Raw genomic sequence first — 27,585 nt, 5'->3', positions numbered from 1 at the left:
TTCTTCTTCTGCCATGCAAAGCGCTTTTTGTTATGACCAAATAACTCAATTTTTGTCTCATCAGTCCAAAACACTTTATTCCAAAATGAATCTGGCTTGTCTAAATGAGCATTTGCATACAACAAGCAACTCTGTTTGTGGCGTGAGTGCAGAAAGGGCTTCTTTCTCATCACCCTGCCATACAGATGTTCTTTGTGCAAATTGTGCTGAATTGTAGAACAATATACAGATACACAATCTGCAGCAAGATGTTCTTGCTTGTCTTTGGAGGTGGTCTGTGGGTTGTCTGTAACCACTCTGACAATCCTGCGCATATGCTGCTCCTGTATTTTTCTTGGCCTGCCAGACCTGTGCCTGTGGCCTTCCATTTCCTGATTACATTCCTTACAGTTGAAACTGACAGTTTAAACCTCTGAGATATCTTTTTGTAGCCTTCCCCTAAACCATGATACTGAACAATCTTTGTTTTCAGATCTTTTGAGAGTTTCTTTGAGGATCCCATGCTGTCACTCTTCGGAGGAGAGTCAAAGGGAAGCATAACTTGCAATTGACCACCTTGAATACCTTTTCTCATGATTGGACACACTGGTCTATGAAGTTCAAGGCTTAACGAGCTAATCCAACCAATTTGGTGTTGCAAGTAATCAGTATTGAGCAGTTACATGCATTCAAATCAGCAAAATTACAGGAGTACCCAAATGTTTGCACAGCCAGTTTTTCACATTTGATTTAATTTCATACAACTAAATACTGCTTCACTAAAAATCTTTGTTCGGAAAACACCCCAGTACTCAGATGTTCCTAGGAAATTAAAGACATACGATCTGTTATCTTTTTTGTTGAAAGTAGAGTAAATTATTAAGCAAGCTGAGAGGGGTTCCCAAACTTTCCCATTATCATCCTAATTTTATTCTATACTTGCTGCCAGTCTGCCCATTCCTATGCAAGTTTTCTAGGCTTACCTCACCTGGGCACAAATTCACATTGTACGATCCACACAACCCCACATCTTAAAACATAATTCACCCCTCAACCTGTCTTATACTACACACATAGAACAAGTCCAACTTAAAACTTATTCTGCCTTTGGTTAGGATAACTATATTTCATTGAACATAAATTGTGTCCTCCTTTCCTTCAGGTCTGAAAATTTCTCAATTATTTTCTGACTAAGTCTGCCAAAAAATGTAGCCTCATACTATTGTCTAGATCAGTGTTTCCCAAGCTTTCTTCTGTAGTGACACACTTTTTCCAACCAAAATACTCCCAAGACACACCTCTATTTTACTAATCACAAACACATATACAATATATCTCTTGCTCAACTTCCCAAAGTAGCAGGACTACTGGAAACCCTAGTAAAAAGGAGCTCCGAGATCAGCGATCACAGACACGGCACTTAGTAAGCACTTTGGTGGCATCTCCAAGCTGCTTCGCCCCTTTTCCTGCCCCTTACTGCCTCAGAGGAAACTCGTATACTCACTATCCACCAGCCTTGTGAGGGTCGCTGGTGACCACATACCCAGGGCAGATGGAGTCTAGCAGCCAGGAGACATGTCTGAAGTGCTCTAACATGGTGATTGTTGAGTTGCTTTTATGCCAGCTTCTCTAATTAAACCTATCCTCTTCAGACAGGTCTTGACCACCTGTGGAGCTTGTGTGGAGAAAAAGTCCATGTGTAAGCTCATCTTCGATCATTTGCCTGCTGCTAAATTCTTAACTTGGTTTGAGCTGGTTCAAGTTCCTTTATCTTCTTGTTTTCTTGAAGTGAACAATTTATGAAGTTCATTAAAGAAATAACCACATTTTTCTTTGATTTCTGAAGTTCCACTTGAAGTTGCGCTTGTTTATCTGTGCAATAGTTACATTAATGGCAGGTGTGAACTGTGAACCTGAAATAGTGTATTGACGATTGTCCAACCACAATAGATTAAGAAAACATAAAACAATATTAATTCGCTGCCAATAAATGTGGGAGTGTCTCGGTCGCAGAGAGCTGGTTTTCTGGAAAAATCTGAAAGCAACCAATTAAAGAGCAGCCTCAGGTCACTTGCTTGCCAAAAGATCAGGGACTTACATACACTGTCAATTGGCTGGTACTCATGAAGTATAGGTATTCACACAGAAATTAAACAAATACAAGTCGGACCCATTTTTAATTGATGTTGACATGCCCTGACACCAGGCACATTGTGCTTCTTCTTCTTTCGGATGCTCCCATTAGGGGTTGCCAAAGCAGATCATCTTTTTCCATATCTTCCTGTCCTCTGCATCTTCTTCAGTTACACCCATCACCTGCATGTCCTCTCTCACTACATCCATAAACCTTCTCTTAGGTATTCCTCTTTTCCTCTTGCCTGACAGCTCTATCCTTAGCATCTTTTTCCCAATATATCCAGCTTGTCTCCTCTGCACATGTCCAAACCAACGCAATCTCACCTCTCTGACTTTGCCTCCAAACCATCCAACCTGAGCTGACTCTCTAATGTACTTGTTCCTAATCCTATCCATCCTCGTTACACCCAGTACAAATCTTAGCATATTTAACTCTGACACCTCCAGTGCTGTCTCTTGTTTTTTGGTCAGTGCATCTGTCTTCAACCCATATAAAACATCTGGTCTCACTATCGTCCTGTAGACCTTCCCTTTCACTCTTGGCTGAGACCTGTCTGTCACAAAGTACTCCTAACACCCTTCTCCACCCATTCCACCTTGCCTGGCCTCTCTTTTTCACCTCTCTTCCACAATCCCCATTACTCTGTACTTTTGATCCTAAGTATTTAAACTCATCCACCTTCGCCAAATCTACTCCCTGCATCCTCACCATTCTACTGACTTCCCCCTCATTTACACACATATATTCTGTCATATTCCTAATGGCCTTCATTCCTCACCTCTCTAGAGCATATCTCCACCTCTCCAGGGTCTCCTCAACCTGCTCCCTACTCTCACTACAGATCACAATGGCATCAGCAAACATCATAGTCCACAGGGACTCCTGTCTAATCTCGTCTGTCAACCTGTCCATCACCATTGCAAATAAAAAAGGGCTCAGAGCCGTTTCCTGATTTAATCTCTCATCCATGTTAAATGCATGTGTCTCTATTACCATAGACCTCACCACTGTCACACTTACATACTTTTCTGCCACTCCCGACTTCCTCATACAATACCATAACTACTCTAGAGGCACCCAATCATATGCTTTCTCCAGGACCACAAAGATGCAATGCAACTCCTTCTGGCCTTTTTTTATACTTCTCCATCAACACCCTCAGAGCAAATATTGCATCTGTGGTGCACTTTCCTGGCATGAAACCATACTACTGCCCACTAATCCTCACCTTCCTTCTTAACCTAGCTTCCACTACTCTTTCCCATAACTTCATGTTGTGGCTCATCAATTTTGTCCCCCTGTAGTTACTACAGCTCTAGACATCTTCCTTATTCTTTAAAACTGGTACCAATACACATCTTCTCCTCTCCTCAGGCACCCTCTCACTTTCCAAGATTCCATTAAACAATCTGGTGTGAAAGATACCCGTACACAGATAGACATGGAGACAGCCAGATGTCCAAAAACACACACGTTTATTTACACAACACTACACAGCACAAATACAGTACACAAATTAGCCTATACACAGCTCACAGTCCTTTTCTCCTCAGTCTATTGCCGCCTCCACTCCACTCCTCGCAAGCTCTGTCCTCTTCCACACAACTCCGGCTCCTCGAATGGAGTGAGGCGGCCCCTTTTATGGCCTACCCGGATGTGCTACAGGTGCTCCCTGATGATCTTCAGGCAGCACTTCCTGGTGTGGCGGAAGTGCTGCCCTTGCACCTGGAAGCACTCCGGGCATATCTGGTTACTTTTCCGGCAGCACATCCTGGTGTGGCGCAAGTGCTGCAATCCATGGCTCAGGAACCATCCAGGCGCCCCCTGGCCCTGATGGAATCCAGGAAGGCTGCCCTCTTGCGTCCAGGGGAATATATTGCCCCTCTCCCAGTCCTTCCGGGTTCCAGGCGTCCTGGTGGGGCAAGATCCCTGGCCGTCTGCCACACTGGTTAAAAACTCCATGCTTTCACAGGTTTGTCATCTGGACCAACGTCTTTTCCATTCTTCAACCTCCTCATAGCTGTCTTTACTTCCTCCTTGTTAATCTGTTGCACTTTCTGATTCACTATCACCATATCATCCAACCTTCTCTCTCTCTCATTCTCTTCATTCAACAGCTTCTCAAAGTACTCTTTCCATCTGCTTAACACACCCTTCTCGCTTGTGAGTAAGTTTCCATCTTTATCCTTTATCACCCTAACCTGCTGCACATCTTTCCCAGCTCGGTCCCTCTGTCTTCCGTAGTGTCCAACCTATCATACATCTCATTATATACTGTGGTGGATGGCCGGCTTCATATTCCGGCCCTCACCCCCCAGGCCGCCAGGAGGAGCTCTCCCGACAGCATGGACGGGCCCTGAATTCCAGCAGGGCCTCATGGACTATGTAGTTTTTATGCACAGCCCTGCTGGATACCTTGGGGACTACTGGGAGTCACTGTCGGGAGGCCTGTGGACTCATATATGCCCTATAACCTGGAAGTGCGTCATAATCCCGTGACAGGAAGAAACAACGTGCTTCCGGGGTGAAGATAAGGACTGTTTACCCTGACCCGGAAGGAATAAGGACTTGTGGACTGTTGGGCAGGAACACCTCCAGGTCAGGGAGTATAAAAGGACTCTGGGAAAGCCCAGACACTGAGCTGAGCTGGGAGGTAGGGTGGCTAAGTGTCTGGGAGCGGAGGAGAGAGTATTGTGATTGGTTATTGTGTATATGAGTAGTGTGGAGTGGAGGGTGCTTGGTGCACTGTATTATAACAAAATAAATAATTGTTATACTTTTACCTGGTGTTTGGAGTGGTACCTGAGGGTTCAAGAGGTGGATCGATACCTCAACTGCTATAATACCTTTTCTTTAGCCTTCGCCACCTCTTTCTTCACCTTAACGTCTTATCTCATTATACTCTTCTCTACTTTCTGCATCTCACTGACTATTCCACTTCTTCTTCGCCAGCCTCTTCCTCTGTATAGTCTCTTGTACTTTCCCATTTCACCACCTGATTTTCCTTTTCCTCCTTCCCAGAGGCGTGACCACGGGGGGGCTGGGGTGGGCACTGCCCCCCCAGAGACAAGCCGTGCCCCCCCTGCGAAATGCTCTGTCTGTCCAATGAAAACTTTGGAGAAGAATAACATTTGATTTTCAAAACTGAGTTGCTTTCCAATCGGCCCGTTTGAATTTGGGGCATATCCATCAGTATCTCCTCCACTAGACAGGCACCGTGCTGCTCACAGTTCACTTCGCCGCACATTTTGCAGCACGTTTTGAACCTGTTGACCTCATTCTTTAATTAAAACAGCGTATACGTTCCATTCTTCTTTTATTTTCTGGTTGGTAACACCAAAGGCTATGCATAGGTGGCTTATTAAAAAGTAGACATCTTCAACCTCTGTCCCTCCGCAAGCTGCTGGCTCCAGCACCGCTGCTACCAACACGGAGCACAGCGCACCCACGTCTGGAACTGAAACTCCAAAAGATGTAGCCTACACATAAGCCTACACAATCCTCCAGCTCTGCGCCCATGTCGGGTATTCCAAACCTCTGCCTTCAACAGAATATACAGTCCAGTCTGCCTGACTTAAATATGGATAGCCCATCCCAGCCCATTTTAATTAATTATGCCAAGCACACATTCGGAAAGACACTCAGATGTTTTAGTGAAAGCTGGTATCAGTCTCGACCATGGCTTGAATATTCTGTTGTCCGTGATGGCAGCTTTTACTTTGCCTGCCACAAATTTAGTGTTTCCAATTTGGACCGCGAGGACATATTCACCAAACACGGCTACACTAATTGGAAAAAAGCTCTAGAAAAAAGACGGTGGCGGCTTCCACAAACATGCGTCTAGTATCCCGCACGTCAGAGCCATGTCTGCATCACAGCACTCATCATTGGTGTGTCTTCAACTGCATGCAAAAGCTCTTTCTCTACTTTGAACCGCATTCTCACTCCACTCCGCCGAACAATGCTGTATTCAAGGAAGAGAAATTTAGTCATTCTGGCACATGAGAAAAACATCAAAGAAAATCTAGACATGAATGAATTTATTTCAGAATTTGCCAAGAGTAACTGCAGACTGGTCCTGTAGATAATATTCAGGTTAAACACTGGAAACTGATGTCCTATAGCCTGCCATGACTACAATAAGCCACGTTTCTGTTCTTGCTCTCATATGTTGTATACATTTGACTTTATTGATATTTACCTTGTAGATGTAGTTCTATATTTGTTCACAAAAAATAATAATACAAGTTCCATTGCCTCTGTTAATTTTATTGAACAATATGTTATGATTTATGCCACAATTTTTGCTTTTATGTGTTATATAAAACTATGTTGTTATTATTATTTGACCCCCCTACAAAAATGGGGATGGATGGATGGATGGATATTTTTTGCCCCCCCAGACAAGCCAAATGCCCACCCACACATGATGTTCTGGTCACACCTCTGCTCCTTCCTCTGTCCAGATGTCATGCCAAGCACCCTTCTTGCTGTCAGTCTTACTGCATCTGCTGTTATTGGCCAGCTGTCTGGTAACTCTTCACTGCCACCCAGTGCCTGTCTTACCTCCTCCTGAACTCAACCTTGCAGTCTTCCTTTTTCAGCTTCCACCATTTGATCCTTGTCTATGCCCTCACTCTCCTCCTCTTCTTGATCTCCAGCATTATCCTACAGACCACCATCCTATGTTGCCGAACTACACTCTCCCCTGTCACCACTTTGTAGTCTTCAATCTCCTTCAGATTGACCCTCCTGCGTAGGATATAATCTTCCTCCACTCTTGTACATTAACCTATGTTCCTACCTCTTCTTAAAATACGTATTCACCATAGCGATGTCCATTCTTTTCACAAAATCCACTGTCATCTGACCTTCATCATTCCACTCCTTGACACCATACCTACACATCACCTCCTCATCTCCTCTGTTCCCTTCAGCAACATGTCCATTGAAATCCGCTCCAATCACCACTTTCTGTCCCTTGGGTACACTGTCCATCACTTCTACCAAAACACTCCAGAAAACTTCTTTCTCATCCATTGCACACCCAACTTGCGGGGCATATGCACTAACAATATTCATCATCACACCTTCAGTTTCCAACTTCATAATCATCACTCTGTCTGACACCCTTTTCACCTGCCACTCTTGACATACTATTCCTTCAGAATAACCCCTACCCCATTTCTCCTCCTGTCCATACCATGATAGAACAATATTTGAATCCACTTCCGATCCACCTGGCCTTACATTCCACCTCACCTTTCATTTAGTCTCTTGCACACACAATATATTGACCTTCCTTCTCTTCATCACATCAGCTAACTCACTCCCTTTACCAGTCATACTACCAGCATTCAAAGTTCCTACCCTCAGTCCCACTCTCTTTACCTTCCTCCTCTTCTCCTGCTTCTGGACACGTCTCCCACCTCCTCTTCTGCTTCTTCGGCCAGCAGTAGCCCAATGTCCGCCAGCACCCTATTGGCTAACAGTACTGGTGGCAGAAATAAAAAAATTTGGCATGCAAGAAAACAAATTTATTTTATGATTATTTCACATTACCTAATTAATTTAAGTAGAGTTTTTAAAATATTTGGACTGGGGTCGGCATGCCAGTGCCCCGCATTACACACCATCAGTGTTATTAACCATAACAATAATGCTAACAGCATGGCTCGCATTTGCTACAATGTAATAAACTATCACTTGCAAATATTTCTCCTTCTTTTAAAGCCATCAATACACTGAAGAATAATGTTATGTCTGATAAGTTGTCCTGTTTTGCACTCAGTGCTGCCAAGACAAGCCACGTGTGTTTTAATTAAATTAAATTTTATTATTTATTTTAATTAATTTAATTTAAATTAAAAGAGGGTTTCAAAGCGAATGGATGTCCTGATTTTGGAGAAAGAATGTACTCAATTATCAGCATGGATGTCCTGATTTTGGAGAAAGAATGTACTCAATTATCAGCATCCTAATTACTTTACTTTCTCATACTATTCACTCTTTGTAAAACTTGTATTTAGATACTGAAAGCGCTTTTAGTCTCCGGTGTAAGAAAAACAGCAAATATATTTTAAAAACTTAATTGTAAATGCAGTAATGCATAACTGCAAAGATATCAATTAAACATGCTTAAGACTGATATACAGTATCTAGTGGTGTCCTTCAATATATTTTACTAATACCTGAAACTGTTTCTTGAAAATTAAAACTATCAAGGCTTAAAAACAGCCTTTTCCCCCTAGCTGTAAATCTTACTAACCTTTGAACTGTTTCCAATAAACAGAATCATGTTAAAATTGCCACTAAATTATCTATAATGTATTGCTGCTATTTAGAACCTGACTTATAATCTTACTATTCAGTATACTTCATTATTTTTAAATTACTTATAGTAGTTGTGTTGTTTTTATTTTACTTAATGTGTCAGCATATTCCCAACAAATCATATTCCTTTTACTGCATGCGTAAACAAAATAAAGTGATTCCAATTCTAATTTCAGTGTTTCCTGTTAAACACCTTATGTATTGATTTGGGAAGTTAGGGACATAGTTTCATGATGCTGTCACAAGTAGGGAATACAGTACTCCAAATTATTAAAGCTGCAGTTTATCCCATTAGTTTTTCATCTTGGGCATGATCATTTATGCATTAACACCTAGATTCTCCATACACACAAAATATTCTTACTGTAGTTGATACTACCAGTGTAAGTATAATAAATGTTAAAGGCTTTAATTCCATTCACAAAGACATGTAAGTTAGATTGAATAACGAATCTAAATTGGCCCCCTGTAATGCAAAAATGGTTCCAGAAAATGAATAAATTTCTGTCTACAATAAACAAAATCTTAGTTGACTATTTTTTACAAAGAAATGAAAAGTACATTGCTATGGACTAGCTCCTTCACTAGGCAAGGCTTGAACTCCCTATGACTCTAATGGAAAAAGAGACAGTGTCCAACTGGATGGATAAACACATAGGCTAGTCATTAAAGAGCTAGAATAAAAATTAATATTTTCTTTCTGATTTAGCTCATCGTAACTTGAACATGCTCAGTCTAATATTGCACCTCTGTGCCTTATTTCACTAAGCTTGGCTCATTAAATAATTTATATGTGTCTTCTTATATGTATGTATATTGTGACGTGTGGGTCACCCACTTGCACAAGCGAGAAGGAGAGGAGACAGTTTTCCGGGAAATCAGCTTTATTTTTGTGAAGACAGGAACAGCCTCATGCATTCTCTTCAAAGGGGAGCGGTCACATCAGTGCACACACAGCAAGTTAGCACTGATATTGTCATTCGTCCGGCATTCGTTCCCATCCTCAGATTCAAGGAACTGATAGCCTCCTTCACCAAGCAGGTTCGGCGGCCAGTTTTAAGTGTTCCCCGCATCAACCATCGGGCAACAGACACTTTATGCGGTGAGCCCACACACATGCATTTCAACCGGCAGCGGACAACCAATTTCTACCCGTTTCATCTCACAGCATACTTGGGGGGATGTCGAGAACCCGTTGGGGGGTTCCGGGGCCTCACATATTTTACAATGCATATACTTCATAATGCAACCAATAAAATCAGTTGGATTTGTCCTTCTACAACATTCATAATCCAATTCAAGGTCGAGTTGGTACAAAGTCTATCCTGGCAACATCGAACACAAAGTAGACCAGCTCTGGATCAGGCGCCACAGCATCGCGGGGTACACACACTTCCACCCCGAAAGATGATTACTAATTATCAATCACCTAACCAGTACGTCTCACAAAACGAATTATGTAGACTAAAGAAAGGGTTAATGGGCGGGCGAAATATATTCCCGCCTCCTTTTCGTTGCGAAAGATGATTAGTGGATGAAAATGACTGACGTGTAACTCCTGCAAATGATTAGAGGAACAACTTATGGACTAGCAACTCAAGCAGGTGATTGATGAATAAAAATAAGTCATACACCCCTCCCACTTTCGTAGTACCTCCAAGTCGGATGGTTTACATTTACATTCTCGCATTGAATATTGACAAGGGTGATGTGAAAAGTTTGACGAAGTGACTGGAGGAACGATGCCAAGAAAAAAGAAAAACACTGCACGGTTCAACGCGGAAGGCGGCACGATTCTGCAATCTGGGCAGCAGGCAGATATCATTGTGTCTTCGGGCACAGAGTCGGCGCCAAGGCTATACACACCCGATCCTGACAGAGCACAACTCGTCCAAAGTATGCTAGAGATGTTCTCTCATCTGGATAGTGAGGTCGTTTACATGGTTTTATCGGAGTGCGACTTTAAAGGTAAAGAAGAGTATGTAGTGGGACAGATATTGGTCAATGAGTGAGATACAGTAGAAATGAGGACCTGAGTTTGAACCTGGCCTACGCAATACACATCTATCAAAAGAGGCTACTTATTCCATTCGCTTTAAGGAAATGGGTTTCACTTTTGTACTACTATTACAAAAAAAAAACCCCAAAAAACTATTTGCTGCGGTTTGGGTCGTACGGATGGCCTTTACTATTATGTGTCGTTTAAAACCACGTAGCCCTTTCTTCCTTCGCACCGGGAACACCTTTATTTTGGTTAACATGGTTGCATGTATATTTACATATTTTTATTTTAACGCAGAAAATAAGAAAACGGTTGATTCTAGCAAGGCGTTTATGTAAAGCAAAATAAACAGATCGTCATGTGTGATCTCTGAAGTTACCCTTTAACAAACAACAGGAATAGAAACAGCTTCCGGCCATACGTTTAGTTTAACATATCAAAATAAAAGTCATCAGGCACTGTAACGTGTATTATTAGTTATATTTAGTTTTCCGAATAAAGTGGTTAGTATGCAATCCTATAAAAAGCGAGCATCGACTATTTAAGAGGTAATAACTTTAATTTTACCATTCCCAACATCAGCGGTCAGTGAAGTGGTATTATTAGGCTGGTGTGGAAAAATAAACTAGCCTGGTAGGCGTTTCTCGTGAAGTAAAAAAATTACTAATGAAGCTAGGCTAAAATATTCTTTCAATTCTTTACCGAATGCCTTAGTTGATTGAAATGTATTGACTATTTAATAATTAACACTTCATTTTTAGTTTCAAGTGTAAGAACATAAAATGTTTTTTATTAGAGCTGACCATCAAATCCATATCAGCTTGTCTTTTAAATCCATGTGGAAGAATATCATTGAGTGGAAATTTGAAGACCTCAAAGGTGTTAACTCTTACCTAACCAACTTAGTGAATTTTTCCATTGTTTACAGTGTGAAAACATAATTAATAATATTTGTATGAAATGTAATTATAACCAGTGTTTATCGGTACCTCCTCAAGTACATACTGATGAACTCAAGTGACAGTAAACCTCCATCCTTCTGATGTTCTGTCATGCCTTGTTTTGTCAATAGGCCTTTCTGTGTCTGCTCTTTATCACTTGCCTAGCCAGAAGTTTTTTTTTTTTCTTTTTGTGATTTTTTGTGTGGTTGGGGTGAGGGTGGGGGTGTACCTTTATTTGCTGCAAATATTATATATAATATCTATTTCTTAGGTTACTATAAAAGCTAAATTATCCCTCTGATCAACTCATAGCTCATTTCCTTAACACTGCTGGATTCACAATTGTATCCATTACTGTACCCTATAATGTAGAAATAACAGCCCAATTCACAGCATCTTGTACAGTATTTCAGATGTGGTATAACAAGAGAGTTGTACATTTTTAAATGTCTCTTGATTTGTTCCATAGCTTAATAGTTTGTTCCAGATTCCCATAATACTTTATTTGGAGCACCCTTCTTTATTTGTATAGTCCATGCCTTTGTTCTCCTCCGCATCGAGAGGAGTCAGATGAGGTGGCTCGGGCATCTGATTAGGATGCCTCCTTGGTGAGGTGTTCCGGGCAAGTCTAACCAGGAGGATGCCCCGCGGAAGACCCAGAACACGCTGGAGGAACTATGTCTCTTGGCTGGCCTGGGAACGCCTCGGGATTCCCCTGGAAGAGCTAGAAGAAGTGGCTAGGGAGAGGGAAGTCAGGGCATCTCTGCTCAAGCTGCTGCCCCCGTGACCCGATCTCGGATAAGCGGAAGAGGATGGATAGATGGATGCCTTTGTTCTTAATTTTCATTAGCCTCTCCAAGGAGGTGTTTGATATTTTTTTTAAATGAAAGAATTATTCTGGATTATGTTTACACATAGAGTTGTGATTTTTTTTTTTTTTGTTCTTGTTTTTTGTAAGCTTTCAGTGATGTGAACTGCTTTGGTTTTGTTAACCTGTAAAACTCTGACATGCTGTTTAGTTCATGGATGATTAGTTCCTCGTCTCCTCTCATCTTCTTGTGGTGCTATGGACTTTTGGTCCATGATGACAGTAATTATAATAATAATAATAATTCATTACATTTATATAGCACTTTTCTCAGTACTCAAAGCGCTATCCACACAGGGAGGAACCAGGAAGCGAACCCACAATCTTCCACAGTCTCCTTACTGCAAACAAAGTACTCATGTTTAAACATAATGCTCCTACTTTGTGTTTTTAGATTTTTTTTTTTTTTTAATTTAATGTACAGAATCATTGTATTATTTCAATGCAGTAGCATTTTACATTGCTACCTTGTAGCACTGTGGAACCTCTGCACCTAAATACCTGGTGAAACAGGATAGTTAAGTTGGCATGACTTAAAAATTTACTATATTTGCATTATTCAGAAGTTTAAAAAAATCCTGATCGTAATTGTTCAGAAGATTGATGTGAGTGGCAAACGAAATTGTTTAATTTAAAGAGGACAACAAGTAAAGCCTGGTAGAAGTAAATTCAGTGAACAAAATCAAAGTGCTTTTTATAAATTTACTAATTTGTAGACTCTTCCATTTTACTAGTATAAAATATATCCAGTTTGAATCAACATTTGTGATAGGGCTAAGGCAAAAATAGTAATATCAGTTTTAAAATTACTAAACCATGCAAGGTGAAAATACCGATACTAGATCTGCCTGCAATATTTTGTAAGTATATTTAATCAAAGGAAAAAAAAAGAAAAGAATCTGTCAATATGTTACAACTCATCTCTCCCAAATAATATGTCTAATTTTGTTATAATGGCTTGTAACCTCACACTTATTTTGGAGTATATGACAAAATTACTTATATTAATTGATGATGGTGTTAAAAGGAGGTTGAAAAGAGAGATCTGAGTTGGATTCTCATTCTTGTGTTCTTATATGGTCTACAGCTGATGTTGCAATGGATTCTCTTTTGGAACTGGCCAAGGAAGCAGAGGGTATTTGTGTATCTCCAAATCCATCAGGGTTTGAATTGGCTGCTGCTGCATTATGCCATCCAAGAAATGAAGCTGTGGGAGAGGACAAGAATTCTGAAATGCCTCTGTACTTGGCACTGGATACAGATGACTCTGCTGGAATGTATTTAACAGAAGAATTTGATTCATTATTGGACAATGAGTTTGAGAAATCATTTAATTCCTCCCAAAACATCTCATTAAACAGAAATTCTGAAATTGACCAGCAGTTGCCAGAACTAATTCAAATAAGTTTGAGGAATGATGTTTTAAAAACTCAAAGTAAACCAGCAATCAGCAGAACTAATTGTGAAACTCTTTCATCCACACTGGAAAGTAGCTGTTCCCAAAATGTGACCAGTCTGGGATGTCATCTCAATAAATTGAAATTGACTGACTTTAGTCATTTGGTGGGAAATGAAGAGCACATGGATAACACCCCTGTATGCAAAGATAACACTAATTTAGGACCACAGTGCAAAAATGAATCATCAAAGGTATTTGCAAATAACAGTTCTTGCCAAAGGTCACCCAAACATTGTCCTCCTTTAGGAATGGATAGACCTATTCACGAACAACAGATAACAACTTGTAATGCTGTTCACACAGTAGGCTCTGGGCCTGCTGAAGTGGTGGTGCAAAGTTCTGTGGGTTTTACTGATGCAAATAGGGCAACAGAACCGAAAAAGTTTTGTCAACTGCCTCAAACTGCATGGAATATGAATGCTCCAGAATTTTACCCATCATCTGAAGGATACACCTTTGTTATGCCTGTTGTATTAAACCCTACATTATGGCGACCCATACCTCATCCTGCTCACCAGGTGTCTACTGTTCCTGTTGCACCAACCTGGAAAAGATGCAGTCAGAATTCACCAGCGCAATTTTCTTCACAACAACCGGTCTTTGAATTAGCCAAAAAATCAGCATTTGGTGGTCATCGTCTGGTAATTCTGAGAGGTGTTCCAGGCTCTGGGAAATCCACACTGGCCAGGTACTGTGAGTCTGTGATATTTTATTATTGTAAAATCTGCATTGGGTTAATAAAAAGTATGATTTCATATATTTGTAAAGTATGGCACCTGTGCATTGTTTCCATGTAGCATTGTTTATTGTAGTGGTTTAGTTGTGTGTCAGATGTCCATTTTGTACATTTTGATTGTTCTCCTCCTTTACACATTGGTTTCATGCCTGTTGTCCTAGTTGGTGTCTAGTGTGTTTGTACAGTGACAGACTGGCATTTTGTCCAGGACAGGTTCTTCTTTCACCACATGTTGCAGAGAGAGAGGCTGTGCCTCCCATTTCATTTGATACAGCGCTAGCAGATGATTGTTCAACTGTTGAATGAGTATATGCATGTAAATATGCTTAATTTAGAGACTTGAGGGTATTTTTGCAAAATTACTGCACATAATAGATATTTGTGTAGTTTGTCTATGCTGTGCAGACAATATGTTAAAATTTTTGTTTTTAGTTAATGCTATTCTTTGTAATATACAGGAATATAGGTTAGCTAGATGGGACTAATTGAGGGAAAAATACTAAAGCAACTTCATTATGTGACCTAGCAATGTCCAGAAACTAAGAAACACAATTATTCAGGGCACAACAAAATCCTAGTGGTGGTTATAATTGTGGTCAAGAGCTGTATTGGAGTGTATCTACGCTGCACCTCAAATGAGTGTCTGTCTCTCCTCCTTGCTGATTTTTGGAAGGATGTATGACAGTGTTTTCCAGGTTGCAGAGATTGCATTGTCCTAAGTATAATTCCCAGGCACATCACTTGAGTGCAAGACCCATAAAATTCAGAAAACTGTGTCACAGGATGTTTCAGTTATCCATCCATCCATCCTCTTCCGCTTATCCAAGGTCGGGTCGCGGGGGCAGCAGCTTGAGCAGAGATACCCAGACTTCCCTCTCCCCGGCCACTTCTTCTAGCTCTTCTGGGAGAATCCCGAGGCGTTCCCAGGCCAGCCAGGAGACATAGTCCCTCCAGTGTGTCCTGGGTCTTCCCCGGGGCCTCCTCCCGGTTGCACGTGCCCAGAACACCTCACCAGGGAGGTGTCCAGGAGGCATCCTGATCAGATGCCCAAGCCACCTCATCTGACTCCTCTCGATGTGGAGGAGCAGCGGCTCTAATCTGAGTCCCTCCCGGATGACTGAGCTTCTCACCCTGTCTTTAAGGGAGAGCCCAAACACCCTACAGAGGAAACTCATTTCAGCCGCTTGTATTCGTGATCTCGTTCTTTCGGTCACTACCCATAGCTCATGACCATAGTTGAGGGTAGGAACATAGATAGACTGGTAAATTGAGAGCTTTGCCTTAAAACTCAGCTCCTTTTTCACCACGAGAGACTGATGCAGAGCCCGCCTGTCGATCTCACGCTCCATTCTTCCCTCACTCGTGAACAAGACCCCGAGATACTTGAACTCCTCCACTTGAGGCAGGATCTCGCTCCCAACCCTGAGAGGGCACTCCACCCTTTTCCAGCTGAGGACCATGGTCTCGGATTTGGAGGTGCTGATTCCCATCCCAGCCGCTTCACACTCGGCTGCGAACCGATCCAGAGAGAGCTGAAGGTCACAGCCTGATGAAGCAAACAGGACAACATCATCTGCAAAAAAGCAGTGACCCAATCCTGAGTCCACCAAACCGGACCCCCTCAACACCCTGGCTGCGCCTAGAAATTCTGTCCATAAATGTTATGAACAGAATCGGTGACAAAGGGTAGCCCTGGCGGAGTCCAACTCTCACTGGAAACGGGTTCGACTTACTGCCGGCAATGCGGACCAAGCTCTGACACCGGTTGTACAGGGACCGAACAGCCCTTATCAGGGGGTCCGGTACCCCATACTCCCGGAGCACCCCCCACAGGATTCCCCGAGGGACACGGTCGAACGCCTTTTCCAAGTCCACAAAACACATGCAGACTGGTTGGGCGAACTCCCATACACCCTCCAGGACTCTGCTAAGGGTGTAGAGCTGGTCCACTGTTCCATGACCAGGACGAAAACCACACTGTTCCTCCTGAATCCGAGGTTCGACTATCCGACGGACCTCCTCTCCAGAACCCCCGAATAGACTTTTCCAGGGAGGCTGAGGAGTGTGATCCCTCTGTAGTTGGAACACACCCTCCGGTCCCCCTTCTTAAAGAGGGGGACCACCACCCCGGTCTGCCATCCAGAGGCACTGTCCCTGATGTCCATGCAATGTTGCAGAGACGTGTCAACCAAGACAGCCCTACAACATCCAGAGCCTTGAGGAACTCCGGGCGTATCTCATCCACCCCCGGGGCCCTGCCACCAAGGAGTTTTTTGACCACCTCGGTGACCTCAGTCCCAGAGATGGGGGAGCCCACCTCCGAGTCCCCAGGCTCTGCTTCCTCATTGGAAGGCATGTTAGTGGGATTGAGGAGGTCTTCGAAGTACTCCCCCCACCGACCCACAACGTCCCGAGTCGAGGTCAGCAGCGCACCATCCCCACCATATACAGTGTTGACACTGCACTGCTTCCCCCTCCTGAGACGCCGGACGGTGGACCAGAATCTCCTCGAAGCCGTCTGAAAGTCGTTCTCCTTGGCCTCCCCAAACTCCTCCCATGCCCGAGATTTTGCCTCAGCAACCACCGAAGCTGCATTCCGCTTGGCCTGCCGGTACCTATTAGCTGCCTCCAGAGTCCCACAGGACAAAAGGGACCGGTAGGACTCCTTCTTTAGCTTGACAGCATCCCTCACCGCCGGTGTCCACCAACGGGTTCGGGGATTGCCGCCACGACAGGCACCGACCACCTTACGGCCACAGTTACGGTCAGCCACCTCAACAATAGAGGCACGGAACATGGCCCATTCGGACTCAATGTCCCCCAACTCCCTCGGGATGTGGTCGAAGTTCTGCCAGAGGTGGGAGTTGAAGCTACTTCTGACAGGGGGCTCTGCCAGACGTTCCCAGCAGACCCTCACAACACGTTTGGGCCTACCAGGCCTGACCGGCATCCTCCCCCACCATCGAAGCCAACTCACCACCAGGTGGTGATCAGTTGATAGCTCCGCCCCTCTCTTCACCCGAGTGTCCAAGACATGTGGCCGCAAGTCCGACAACACGACCACAAAGTCGATCATCGAACTGAGGCCTAGGGTGTCCTGGTGCCAAGTGCACATATGAACACCCCTATGCTTGAACATGGTGTTTGTTATGGACAATCCGTGACGAGCACAGAAGTCCAATAACAAAACACCACTTGGGTTCAGATCGGGGGGGCCATTCCTCCCAATCATGCCCTTCCAGGTCTCACTGTCATTGCCCACATGAGCATTGAAGTCTCCCAGCAGTACGAGGGAGTCCCCAGAAGGTATGCCCCTCTAGCACCCCCTCCAGGGACTCCAAAAAGGGTGGGTACCCCGAACTGCTGTTCGGTGCATACACACAAACAACAGTTAGGACCCGTCCCCCCCACCGAAGGCGGAGGGAGGCTACTCTCTCGTCTACCGGGGTAAACCCCAATGTACAGGCTCCAAGTCGGGGGGCAATAAGTATGCCTACACCCGCTCGGCGCCTCTCACCGGGGGCAACTCCAGAGTGGTAGAGAATTCCATCCCCTCTCAAGGAGATTGGTTCCAGAGTCCAAGCTGTGCGTTGAGGTGAGCCCGACTATATCTAGCCGGAACCTCTCAACCTCCCGCACAAGCTCAGGCTCCTTCCCCTTCAGAGAGGTGACATTCCACGTCCCAAGAGCCAGCTTCTGTAGCAGAGGATCGGACCGCCAAGGTCCCCGCCTTCGGCCACCACCCAACTCACACTGCACCCGACCTCCTTGGCCCCTCCCATAGGTGGTGAGCCCATTGGAAGGGGGACCCACGTTGCCTCTTCGGGCTGTGCCCGGCCACCAGGTGCTCGCCATCGAGCCCCACCTCCAGGCCTGGCTCCAGAGGGGGCCCCCGGTGTTTCAGTTAGTAGTACCAAAACCGGCTCTTAAATCTGCATGCCCAGTGGTGATGTTATTCACAGCACAACAGGAAATTAGAGTGGAAATTACAACACAATTTAAGCTCATTTAAATCAGAGTATGATATTAAGCATATGTTGAACTGGTACATTTGTAAAAACCTCACAAATAATCAGGGACAGCAAAGTTGTTTTAATTTCTGTGCAAATAGTAAAGTCACTTAATAAGATTAATTTATATTAAGTGATAGCTAATTCAGATGAAAGGTTGCTGAACAAATTTAAGGAAGAAGTATGTAAATATAACTATGTTTAGGTTTTAATGTCTAATTTGTGTACCCAAAGGATGTAATAACACCTAGATGTTTTGTTTACAACAACTTACCATCTGTTGCTTTGTTGTATAATTTATGGAAATGTGTAAAAATGTGGAATTGTGTATAATGTTCAGTATGAAAGGAATGTGCTTAAGCCAGAATTCAGTAAGAAAACCAGCATCAGGCCTTGATGTTAACATAAAAGGAGTTTTTTAGTATGTATTATTTTAAACCGTTATTCCTAAGAAAATGTTAATGCTGTACAGTGCTGCCACTAGTGTACCTTACTAAATAAAAGCAAAATGGCCTATGGGGGGGAAAAGTTTACTTTGTTTTCCTTTTTTTGGATCTTGTATTCAAAATATTAAGAAAACTCCTTCACCTTTTAATTCAAGTAAATCAATTGAATCGTAAAAGGAATTCCCACCATAAAATAAATATTTGTCTCAAGTGTATGTGTGCTAAAACTCCTGGCATCCCTTAATTCAGTAATCTGTGCAGCCCTCCTTCACCAAGATAACAACTCTTGTGTCTTCTCCTATAATGGGAGGTTAATGAGGTTGAAGGGAATACATAGCAAGGCATCTGAGACCAATCCTCATTACAGAATATCTCTATAGATCCTTCAGATTTCAAGATTCTTGCTTTTAGACTTTCCTCTGCAGCTTATTTAACAAATTCCCCAAGGGGTTTAGGCCAGGGGACTAGGGTGACCGTGGCAAAACCTTGATATTTGTGGTCAGTAGGGCATTTTTGTGTTGACTTTGAGGTGTAGAAACCAATTTAAGCTTCCTGACAGAGACAGTCCGGTTTTGGAACTAATATCTTTTGATACTTAATGGAGTCCATGATACTTTTTATCCTAATAAGTTGTCTGGGGCCTCTGGCAAAAAAAAAAAAAAACACAAAATCAACAATCCTTCATAATACTTTATAGTATGGATGAAGTACTTTCCTACATGCCTATCATTCCTTCAATTCCCAACTCATCTTCTTCAAAGCTCCATTTTGTCTCATCTAACCTTAGAACTCTGTCCCTTTGGGGTTATGTTGGTGGCACCTGATAGTAGTTTTTGGAGCCTTTTTGCACTCATCCTTGGAAATTCTTTGGCCTCTTGAATCATCAATTTCACAGTGTGTTGATTAATACACACACATCCTCTTCCAGGAAGATTCTTAACATCTGCTGTTGCTTTAACCATATTTATTATTTTTCTGATAGTGGAAATGGGCATTTTTAACAATTTAGCTATTTTTCTTATAACCATTTCCTGATTTGTACGGCTCAACAACATTTTGTCTGTGGTCTTAGCCATTTTGATCGATAACTAAGAGAATCTGGCCTGTGTTGTTACCCTATATTTATGCCCCAGTGAATTGGGAAGTCATGGCTGACCACTTAAAATTACTACTCGCTTGGATGAAGATAAAATATGATTTTTAATATACTTTAGTTAGAGTTAGAAAGTAATGAGTAAAATCTATCAAAAATTGTAGCATGCATGCATGCATGATAAAAAGATGTTTTGTGATGAGAATTTATTTTTCATTTAAATTATTTTATTTGAATTAAAAGTTGATATGAAAATAGTACTGTTTTAAATCCGTGTATACATGTGTATACATCCTAGTTTGTTTTGATTTAAAAAAAACAAAAACAAAAAAAAACCACGTTGGATATTTTAGACTAACAGAAAATCACATAATTTTAGAAAACTCAAATTCAAAATAAAAATTGTTTTTTATCATGTTGATGTAGAAATTGGCCGAAACCAAAATCAGTATCTACAGGACTTTACTGGACTATATTCAGAAGCCACTTAGTATGAGTATGGACTGTGGAAGTAAACACTATTGGTACTGTCCTTGCTTAGTACCCTGTTTTGCCCTAGCAGTAGGATCTGATTGTAGCAAAAATCCTAAATGCTCTTGTGTTGCTCTGATTAACTACTTCTGCTTAACACTGTTTCATACACGGATAGCCACTAATGTTTGAGCTGTTTTCAGATTTTACAACTTAAATAATTTCAACCCAGTATTTCAGTGTTCCTATTGAGATCAAGTTAGGTGTGTTGTTTGCATCTTCTTATAGATAGATAGATACTTTATTAATCCCAAGGGGAAATTCACATATAAATATTATAATGACCAAATTTCCTCTTGAGTGCTAAAGGTTTTACTACCATGCAGTTTATTTATATTTTTCAGTTACTAAGATAAGAGTTCATGTGAAGGAATTGGTTTTATACTCCATTCCATTCATTGGAACCCAAGAGAGGTCCCTGCTTTGTGCTGTTTGCTGAAAATGGCTAGATACATCTTTAATTAATCTCTGATTTGTTTAGGCATATATTGGAGCAAAATCCTGGTGGGATAATCCTAAGCACAGATGATTACTTCTCTTCTGGTGGTCAATATTCTTTTGATGGAGCTCTTCTAGAAGAGGCACATGAATGGAATCATAAGCGAGGTGAGTAAAGACAGCTGAATAAATAGATCTGGCAAAGTAATAAAAATGGAAATTCTATATTCTTAGTGGTATTCATGATATAACAGTGCAGTGAATATTATGGGGGGGGGCATGATAATTTCAGTCATTTAATGCTGATACTATGAATGAATGTTTACCCTTGTTAATGGTTTAGCAGCCAACTTCAAGTTCACTTCTTTATGATTATTGCAAAGTTGGTATTACTTCACATACATATTAGGAAAGGAATTTTTAAGCAGATCCCATTTGAAATGGTCAATTAGTTGAATAAGAAAGTAATTCCTAGAACATGTAGTTGCTTCGCTTCAAATCAAATTTTGTTCTCTTCGTCATTTCTGTAATATTGTTAATTTGAATAAATTGAGAACATTTAAGTAAAATTATTTTTTTGTACTCAAATAGCTGAAATGTAATACTCCTAAATACTATAATTCCATGGAATTATCACGGGTCTTGGTTTAATTATTTGTGAGGAACTCTAAAATCCAGATGTCTTCAGGGAAGAGCCATTGCTCTTCTGGATTTGGAAGAGACAATTGAGGGTTTTCTGATGTCCTAGTGAGGATGCTCCCCAGCACTTCCCCTGATTTGTCTGTCCGGTATTGGTCATTAGGAGAAGACCGAGGGGCAGACCCAAAACAAGCATGAGAAATGAAAACCCATGTTTAACCTGGAAGTGCATAGTATTCAAATTCACTCTTCCCAGTGGAGGTATACACAGCTCATCAAGTAAAATAGGATGGGGCAATTAAAAAAATAAAAATGTAGGATTGCAGATGTTCTAGGTCTGTGATCCCTGTGCGTACGTTTTTTCCCTATAACTGCAAAACACATACTGAGCAAATGTTAATGTGAATGATTGTATACCAACTCTTTAAAAGCCAAGGATCAGTTTTTATTGTGAAGCTCAAATCCCCCAAAGGACATGCAAAAAGACAGTTTCCCCTTAGGGATTAATGAAGTATTTCAGATTAAAAATCAAAGAAATCAAGTTATTTATTTATGTATGTATGTATTTTGGAGAATTTCTAATAAACAAGTTTGAAGAAGATGGAGAAAGGGGACATAATAGACTGAAAATGGTAGTGATTTGATCTGCAGAACCCATGAGAGGGTGAAAGTTAATTTCCAAATTTGCTTTAAAAAAAAGTCTACTTGATGTATATATTTTATTCAATTGAAACATATAGGAACAGCAGCTGAAGAATTTTTGTTTCCCTTGGTTAAGGTGAAATTTTTGCTCAAAGAAATGGAAAACTAAATTTTTTTTAAAATTTTAATATATTAAAATAATTTTGTTTATTTGCAAAATATATGTCAAATCACTGCATTACTTGCGTCTAGAGCTTGATGGAATTTATTCTAGCATAGAAGAACAAACCAATGTATATTACTATGGTGACTAATGAGGTTATTGAACATTTTTGCGAAGAATCTTGATTCATTTTTCTTTGTGCCTTAATTATACAGATGTACCACTTTTTGTGCTTGATTGATTTAACTCCAGAAAGTTAGATAGCTATTGCAAAAATATTTGACTTTGTTTTCACTTGTCCATGTCATGCTGCAAGGTTCATTTTTGACAGTTGCATTTTCTGTAGAAGCAACTAAATATATGGTTCTGGTAGCCTGATACTTGGTAGAGTTCATGATATCCGTGCTATTTGTCAGGCCCCATGTTCTAACACATCGCTTTTTCATATTTTAATAGTATTTCTCAAATAGATTATTGAATGCTGTAAACACGTTGAATAAAGTATTAATTCAGTTTGTACATATTTTATTTTCACAACATTGTATGTTACAGTAAAACTGAAACCTGGTTGAGTGCTTTAATACAGAAATTGTATTGTATTTTACATACATTGACCCGCCATATAACCATAAACATTAACAGGAGGATTCCTTTTGGTCAAATTTTAATTATAAGAATTTGTTTTTTGTTTACTGTATATATTTTGAATAGGTTCTTTTCAATTAATTTAGTAAAAAAATGAAAATCAATAAATAGGGCTGAGGATGGCTCTGAGGCTAGGCATCTGTACTGGCAATCGGAAGGTTGCTGGTTCGAATCCTGTAAATGCCAATAGGGACTCTGCTCTGTTCGGCCCTTGAGCAAGGCCCTTAACCTGCAATTGCTGAGCGCTTTGAGTAGTGAGAAAAGCGCTATATAAATACAAAGAATTATTTTTAATTATTAAACAAAAAAAAAAACATTCTATTTTCCACTTGCTTGACTAACACTGTTGCCTCAAGGATTCTGCATTCTGGGTTTAAATCCTGATCATTGTCTTTGTGGAGTTTGTACACTGTTCAGGTGTCTATATGGGTCTTCCTCTGGGCTGGCTGTATTTCATCCCACATCTCAACGACAAGCCGATTAGTGATTCTGTATTATCTTTGTGTAAAAGTGGACATGCAATGAACCAGTGTCCTCTTCAGAACTGGACCTTCTGCCCAGTGCTTCCAGAATGTGTTCTAATTGCAACCCTAAAATGCAGAACATAGATTTGAGAATGTTGTACTATATTATTATGCAATAAAGCCATTACATTGTTAATATATGTTGGAATTTCTCATGACTTTCTTATTTCTTTATTTTTTTTGATTCTTCAACACCTCTGCATGCAATTTATGAAAATGTGACTAAATGAAGAAAATAGCAATGTCAGAGAAATAAAAGCATATGGAAGGTGGTGTACTTTATTCTCAACTTCCTTAGCACTCCAGACCACTAGCCTTTTTGAGAAAAATGAATATTTTTTTTATTTTACCAAATCACACAGAGTTTGTCTCTCACGCTATTTTGCCAAAATTAAATGCTTTTTCTAATGTCACCCTGTATATCTTACTGTATTACTGGAGAGTAGAGTGTGATTTCAGATGAAAGACATGCTAATAGCATGGTGTATTATCTACAAAAATTTTAATCTGTCTTTTCTTTGCAATGCCAGTCCCATGAACCTTAAATTGGGTTACATTATCTTGTTGGCAAGAGCATGTTACCTTAAATTTAATTCTTTTGTGTTATATTCCTGTGTCTTACTCTTGGAATCCTGCCCATTTTGCCCCATCAATGTATAATTCTCTCCTTATGCCAATTGTCAGGCTGCACAGTCTACTGTCAGACTTGCTTGCAATATTTGTTGTAGGCTTTTGTACATCATAATGTATGTATTTTTATTTATTAAGGTTTATCGTCACCCCCATGTTTGTTTGGTGGTTGTTGGGGTTAGTGTTTCACAAATGATTTTAGGGAATTCTGCTAACAGAGAGAGATGTCAGTATTTAGACAGGAAATTAATGTGCAGTCTTTCTGAATGGAATGGAAAAATCAACCTTGCAATTCAGAATATCAGTGTCATGCCTAATAATTTGTGCACCCTTCAAAGTAATCGTGATTTTAGATGTTATAGAGTGTGGCAGACAGCCAGTGCCATTACCTGGCTTGGATGTGTATGAACTGGAAGGACCAGGGAGAGGACCTCCCCCAAAGCACAAGATGGCAGTTCCCCTGGGTTGCTACAGCACCGCAGATTTCCACAGGGCTCCATTGGAGTTGGAGTTTAGTACAGCCCTGTTGGGTTCCGTGGGTGCTGCCAGGGGGTCCTGCAAGGGACTTCAGAGCACTACCTTTTTGGGCTTCCAGACCATACTAACAGGCCACTAGAAGTACTCCCGGATGTGGCATAAAAAGAGCCAGCTTCCACTACTGCAGGAGCCAGAGTTGGGAGGAAGAGAAAGATGCTTGCCAGGTGGTGGAGAGACTGAGACTGAGAGAACAAGAAGAAAAGCGCTGTGTGCTTATTATTACTTGTGCTTTATACTATGATTGTGCTGTAGGAAATGATTTGGAAAGCGTTTCCCACTAAATAAAGCCGTGGGTTATGCTTGACTTGTTCCTAATGTCTGTCTGTGTCAGGTTGGGGAAGCTGGCGTGCCCCCTGCAGGTCACAAGATATATGAGCCTGAACTTTTAATGAATATATATAATTAATATACTAGATTAGGGGTTCCCACAAATGTTAAGGGATTTGAATTCCTAGATTTTCTGTTTTATGATCTTTAACACATCATTTGATATCTTGTGTGCAAAAGTAAATTAACCTTTCTCAGTCTGTAACTTGCTGGTTAAGGAACTGACACAATAACTTCACACAATGGCCACTTTTAGATATTTTCCCATGTAACTTGATGGTTAAGGAACTGACACAATAACTTCACACAATGGCCACTTTTAGATATTTTCCCACCCTTCTTTACAAAACTCCACCAGTTCTACACAGTTTGAAGGATATCTTGCATGAGCAGCCCTCTTCAGGTTCTGTCACATTATCTCAGTAGGATTCAAGTCTAGACATTGGCTTGGCTTTTTAGACACAAAAAAGTCTCATTAGTGGACTAATGTTTAGGATTTGTGTCTTGTTAAATCAGCCACTTTGTGCCAGCCTTGGCTTTCAAACTGATGGCTGACATTCTTTAGAATTTTTCATTACAGTATTTCTCATGATTTGTGATTCACTCAAAGATGTTGAGTTACTCAAGGCCAGGGTAAGAAAATCAACCATATACAATGACAATCCCACATAAGGTTTTGTTGGTGGTAGGCTACTCCTTGCCAAACTTGTTCCCAGATTTTTCTATTTTAGGCTCATCTATCTATCTATAGAAAAATAACTCTGTTTTCTTCAAGCTTGTCTGGGTAGTCTCTGATACATCTGTAATGTATAGATGTAGATAGCATTTCTGTTCGAACCGCCACCTTATCGTGGTAGAGGGGTTTGCGTGTCCCAATGATCCTAGGAGCTCTGTTGTCCGGGGCTTTATGCCCCTGGTAGGACCACCCAAGGCAAACTGGTCCTAGGTGAGGGATGAGACAAAGTGCGGTTCAACAGACCTCCTATGACGAATAAAAAATTTGGATGGCGTTTTCCCTCACCCGGACGCGGGTCACCGGGGCCCCCCTCTGGAGCCAGGCCTGGAGGTGGGGCTCGATGGCGAGCGCCTGGTGGCCGGGCTTGCACCCATGGGGCTCGGCCGGGCACAGCCCGAAGAGGCAACGTGGGTCCCCCTTCCCATGGGCTCACCACCTATGGGAGGGGCCAAGGAGGTCGGGTGCAGTGTGAGTTGGGTGGTGGCCGAAGGTGGGGACCTTGGCGGTCTGATCTTCGGCTACAGAAGCTGGCTCTTGGGACGTGGAATGTCACCTCTCTGAAGGGGAAGGAGCCTGAGCTTGTGCGGGAGGTTGAGAGGTTCCGGCTAGATATAGTCGGGCTCACCTCAACGCACAGCTTGGACTCTGGAACCAATCTCCTTGAGAGGGGCTGGACTCTGTACCACTCTGGAGTTGCCCCCGGTGAGAGGCGCCGAGCGGGTGTGGGTATACTTATTGCCCCCCGACTTGGAGCCTGTACATTGGGGTTTACCCCGGTAGACGAGAGGGTAGCCTCCCTTCGCCTTCGGGTGGGGGGACGGGTCCTAACTGTTGTTTGTGCGTATGCTCCGAACAGCAGTTCAGAGTACCCACCCTTTTTGGAGTCCCTAGAGGGTGTGCTAGAGGGCATACCTTCTGGGGACTCCCTCGTACTGCTGGGGGACTTCAATGCTCACGTGGGAAATGACAGTGAGACCTGGAAGGGCGTGATTGGGAGGAATGGCCCCCCCGATCAGAACCCAAGTGGTGTTTTGTTATTGGACTTCTGTACTCGTCACGGATTGTCCATAACGAACACCATGTTCAAGCATAGGGGTGTTCATATGTGCACTTGGCACCAGGACACCCTAGGCCTCAGTTCGATTATCGACTTTGTGGTCGTGTCGTCGGACTTGCGGCCACATGTCTTGGACACTCGGGTGAAGAGAGGGGTGGAGCTATCAACTGATCACCACCTGGTGGTGAGTTGGCTTCGATGGTGGGGGAGGATGCCGGTCAGGCCTGGTAGGCCCAAACGTGTTGTGAGGGTCTGCTGGGAACGTCTGGCAGAGCCCCCTGTCAGAAGTAGCTTCAACTTCCACCTCCGGCAGAACTTCGACCATGTCCCGAGGGAGTTGGGGGACATTGAGTCCGAATGGGCCATGTTCCGTGCCTCTATTGTTGAGGCGGCTGACCGGAGCTGTGGCCGTAAGGTGGTCGGTGCCTGTTGTGGCGGCAATCCCCGAACCCGTTGGTGGACACCAGCGGTGAGGGATGCCGTCAAGCTGAAGAAGGAGTCCTACCGGTCCCTTTTGTCCTGTGGAACTCTGGAGGCAGCTAATAGGTACCGGCAGGCCAAGCGGAATGCAGCTTCGGTGGTTGCTGAGGCAAAAACTCGGGCATGGGAGGAGTTTGGGGAGGCCATGGAGAACGACTTTCGGACGGCTTCGAGGAGATTCTGGTCCGGCGTCTCAGGAGGGGGAAGCAGTGCAGTGTCAACACTGTATATG

The 27,585-nt window shown here is 42.2% G+C and overlaps 1 protein-coding gene across 1 annotated transcript in view; it reads left to right on the top strand.

Annotated features, from left to right (window-relative positions):
* The first annotated feature begins 10,076 nt into the window (after positions 1–10,076).
* n4bp2 (NEDD4 binding protein 2) overlaps positions 10,077–27,585 on the top strand; it is a 103,762-nt gene continuing 86,253 nt past the window's right edge. Inside the window, exons 1-3 of the mRNA XM_028801960.2 lie at positions 10,077–10,417; positions 13,348–14,407; positions 21,017–21,141. Coding sequence (XP_028657793.1) covers positions 10,192–10,417; positions 13,348–14,407; positions 21,017–21,141 — 1,411 coding nt within the window. The 5' untranslated portion in view covers positions 10,077–10,191. The remainder of the gene's footprint in view (positions 10,418–13,347; positions 14,408–21,016; positions 21,142–27,585) is intronic.

This window comes from Erpetoichthys calabaricus, chromosome 5 (genome assembly GCF_900747795.2).
Source record: "Erpetoichthys calabaricus chromosome 5, fErpCal1.3, whole genome shotgun sequence".
Classification (NCBI taxonomy): domain Eukaryota; kingdom Metazoa; phylum Chordata; class Cladistia; order Polypteriformes; family Polypteridae; genus Erpetoichthys; species Erpetoichthys calabaricus.
This window is presented reverse-complemented; position numbering and strand designations above follow the sequence as displayed.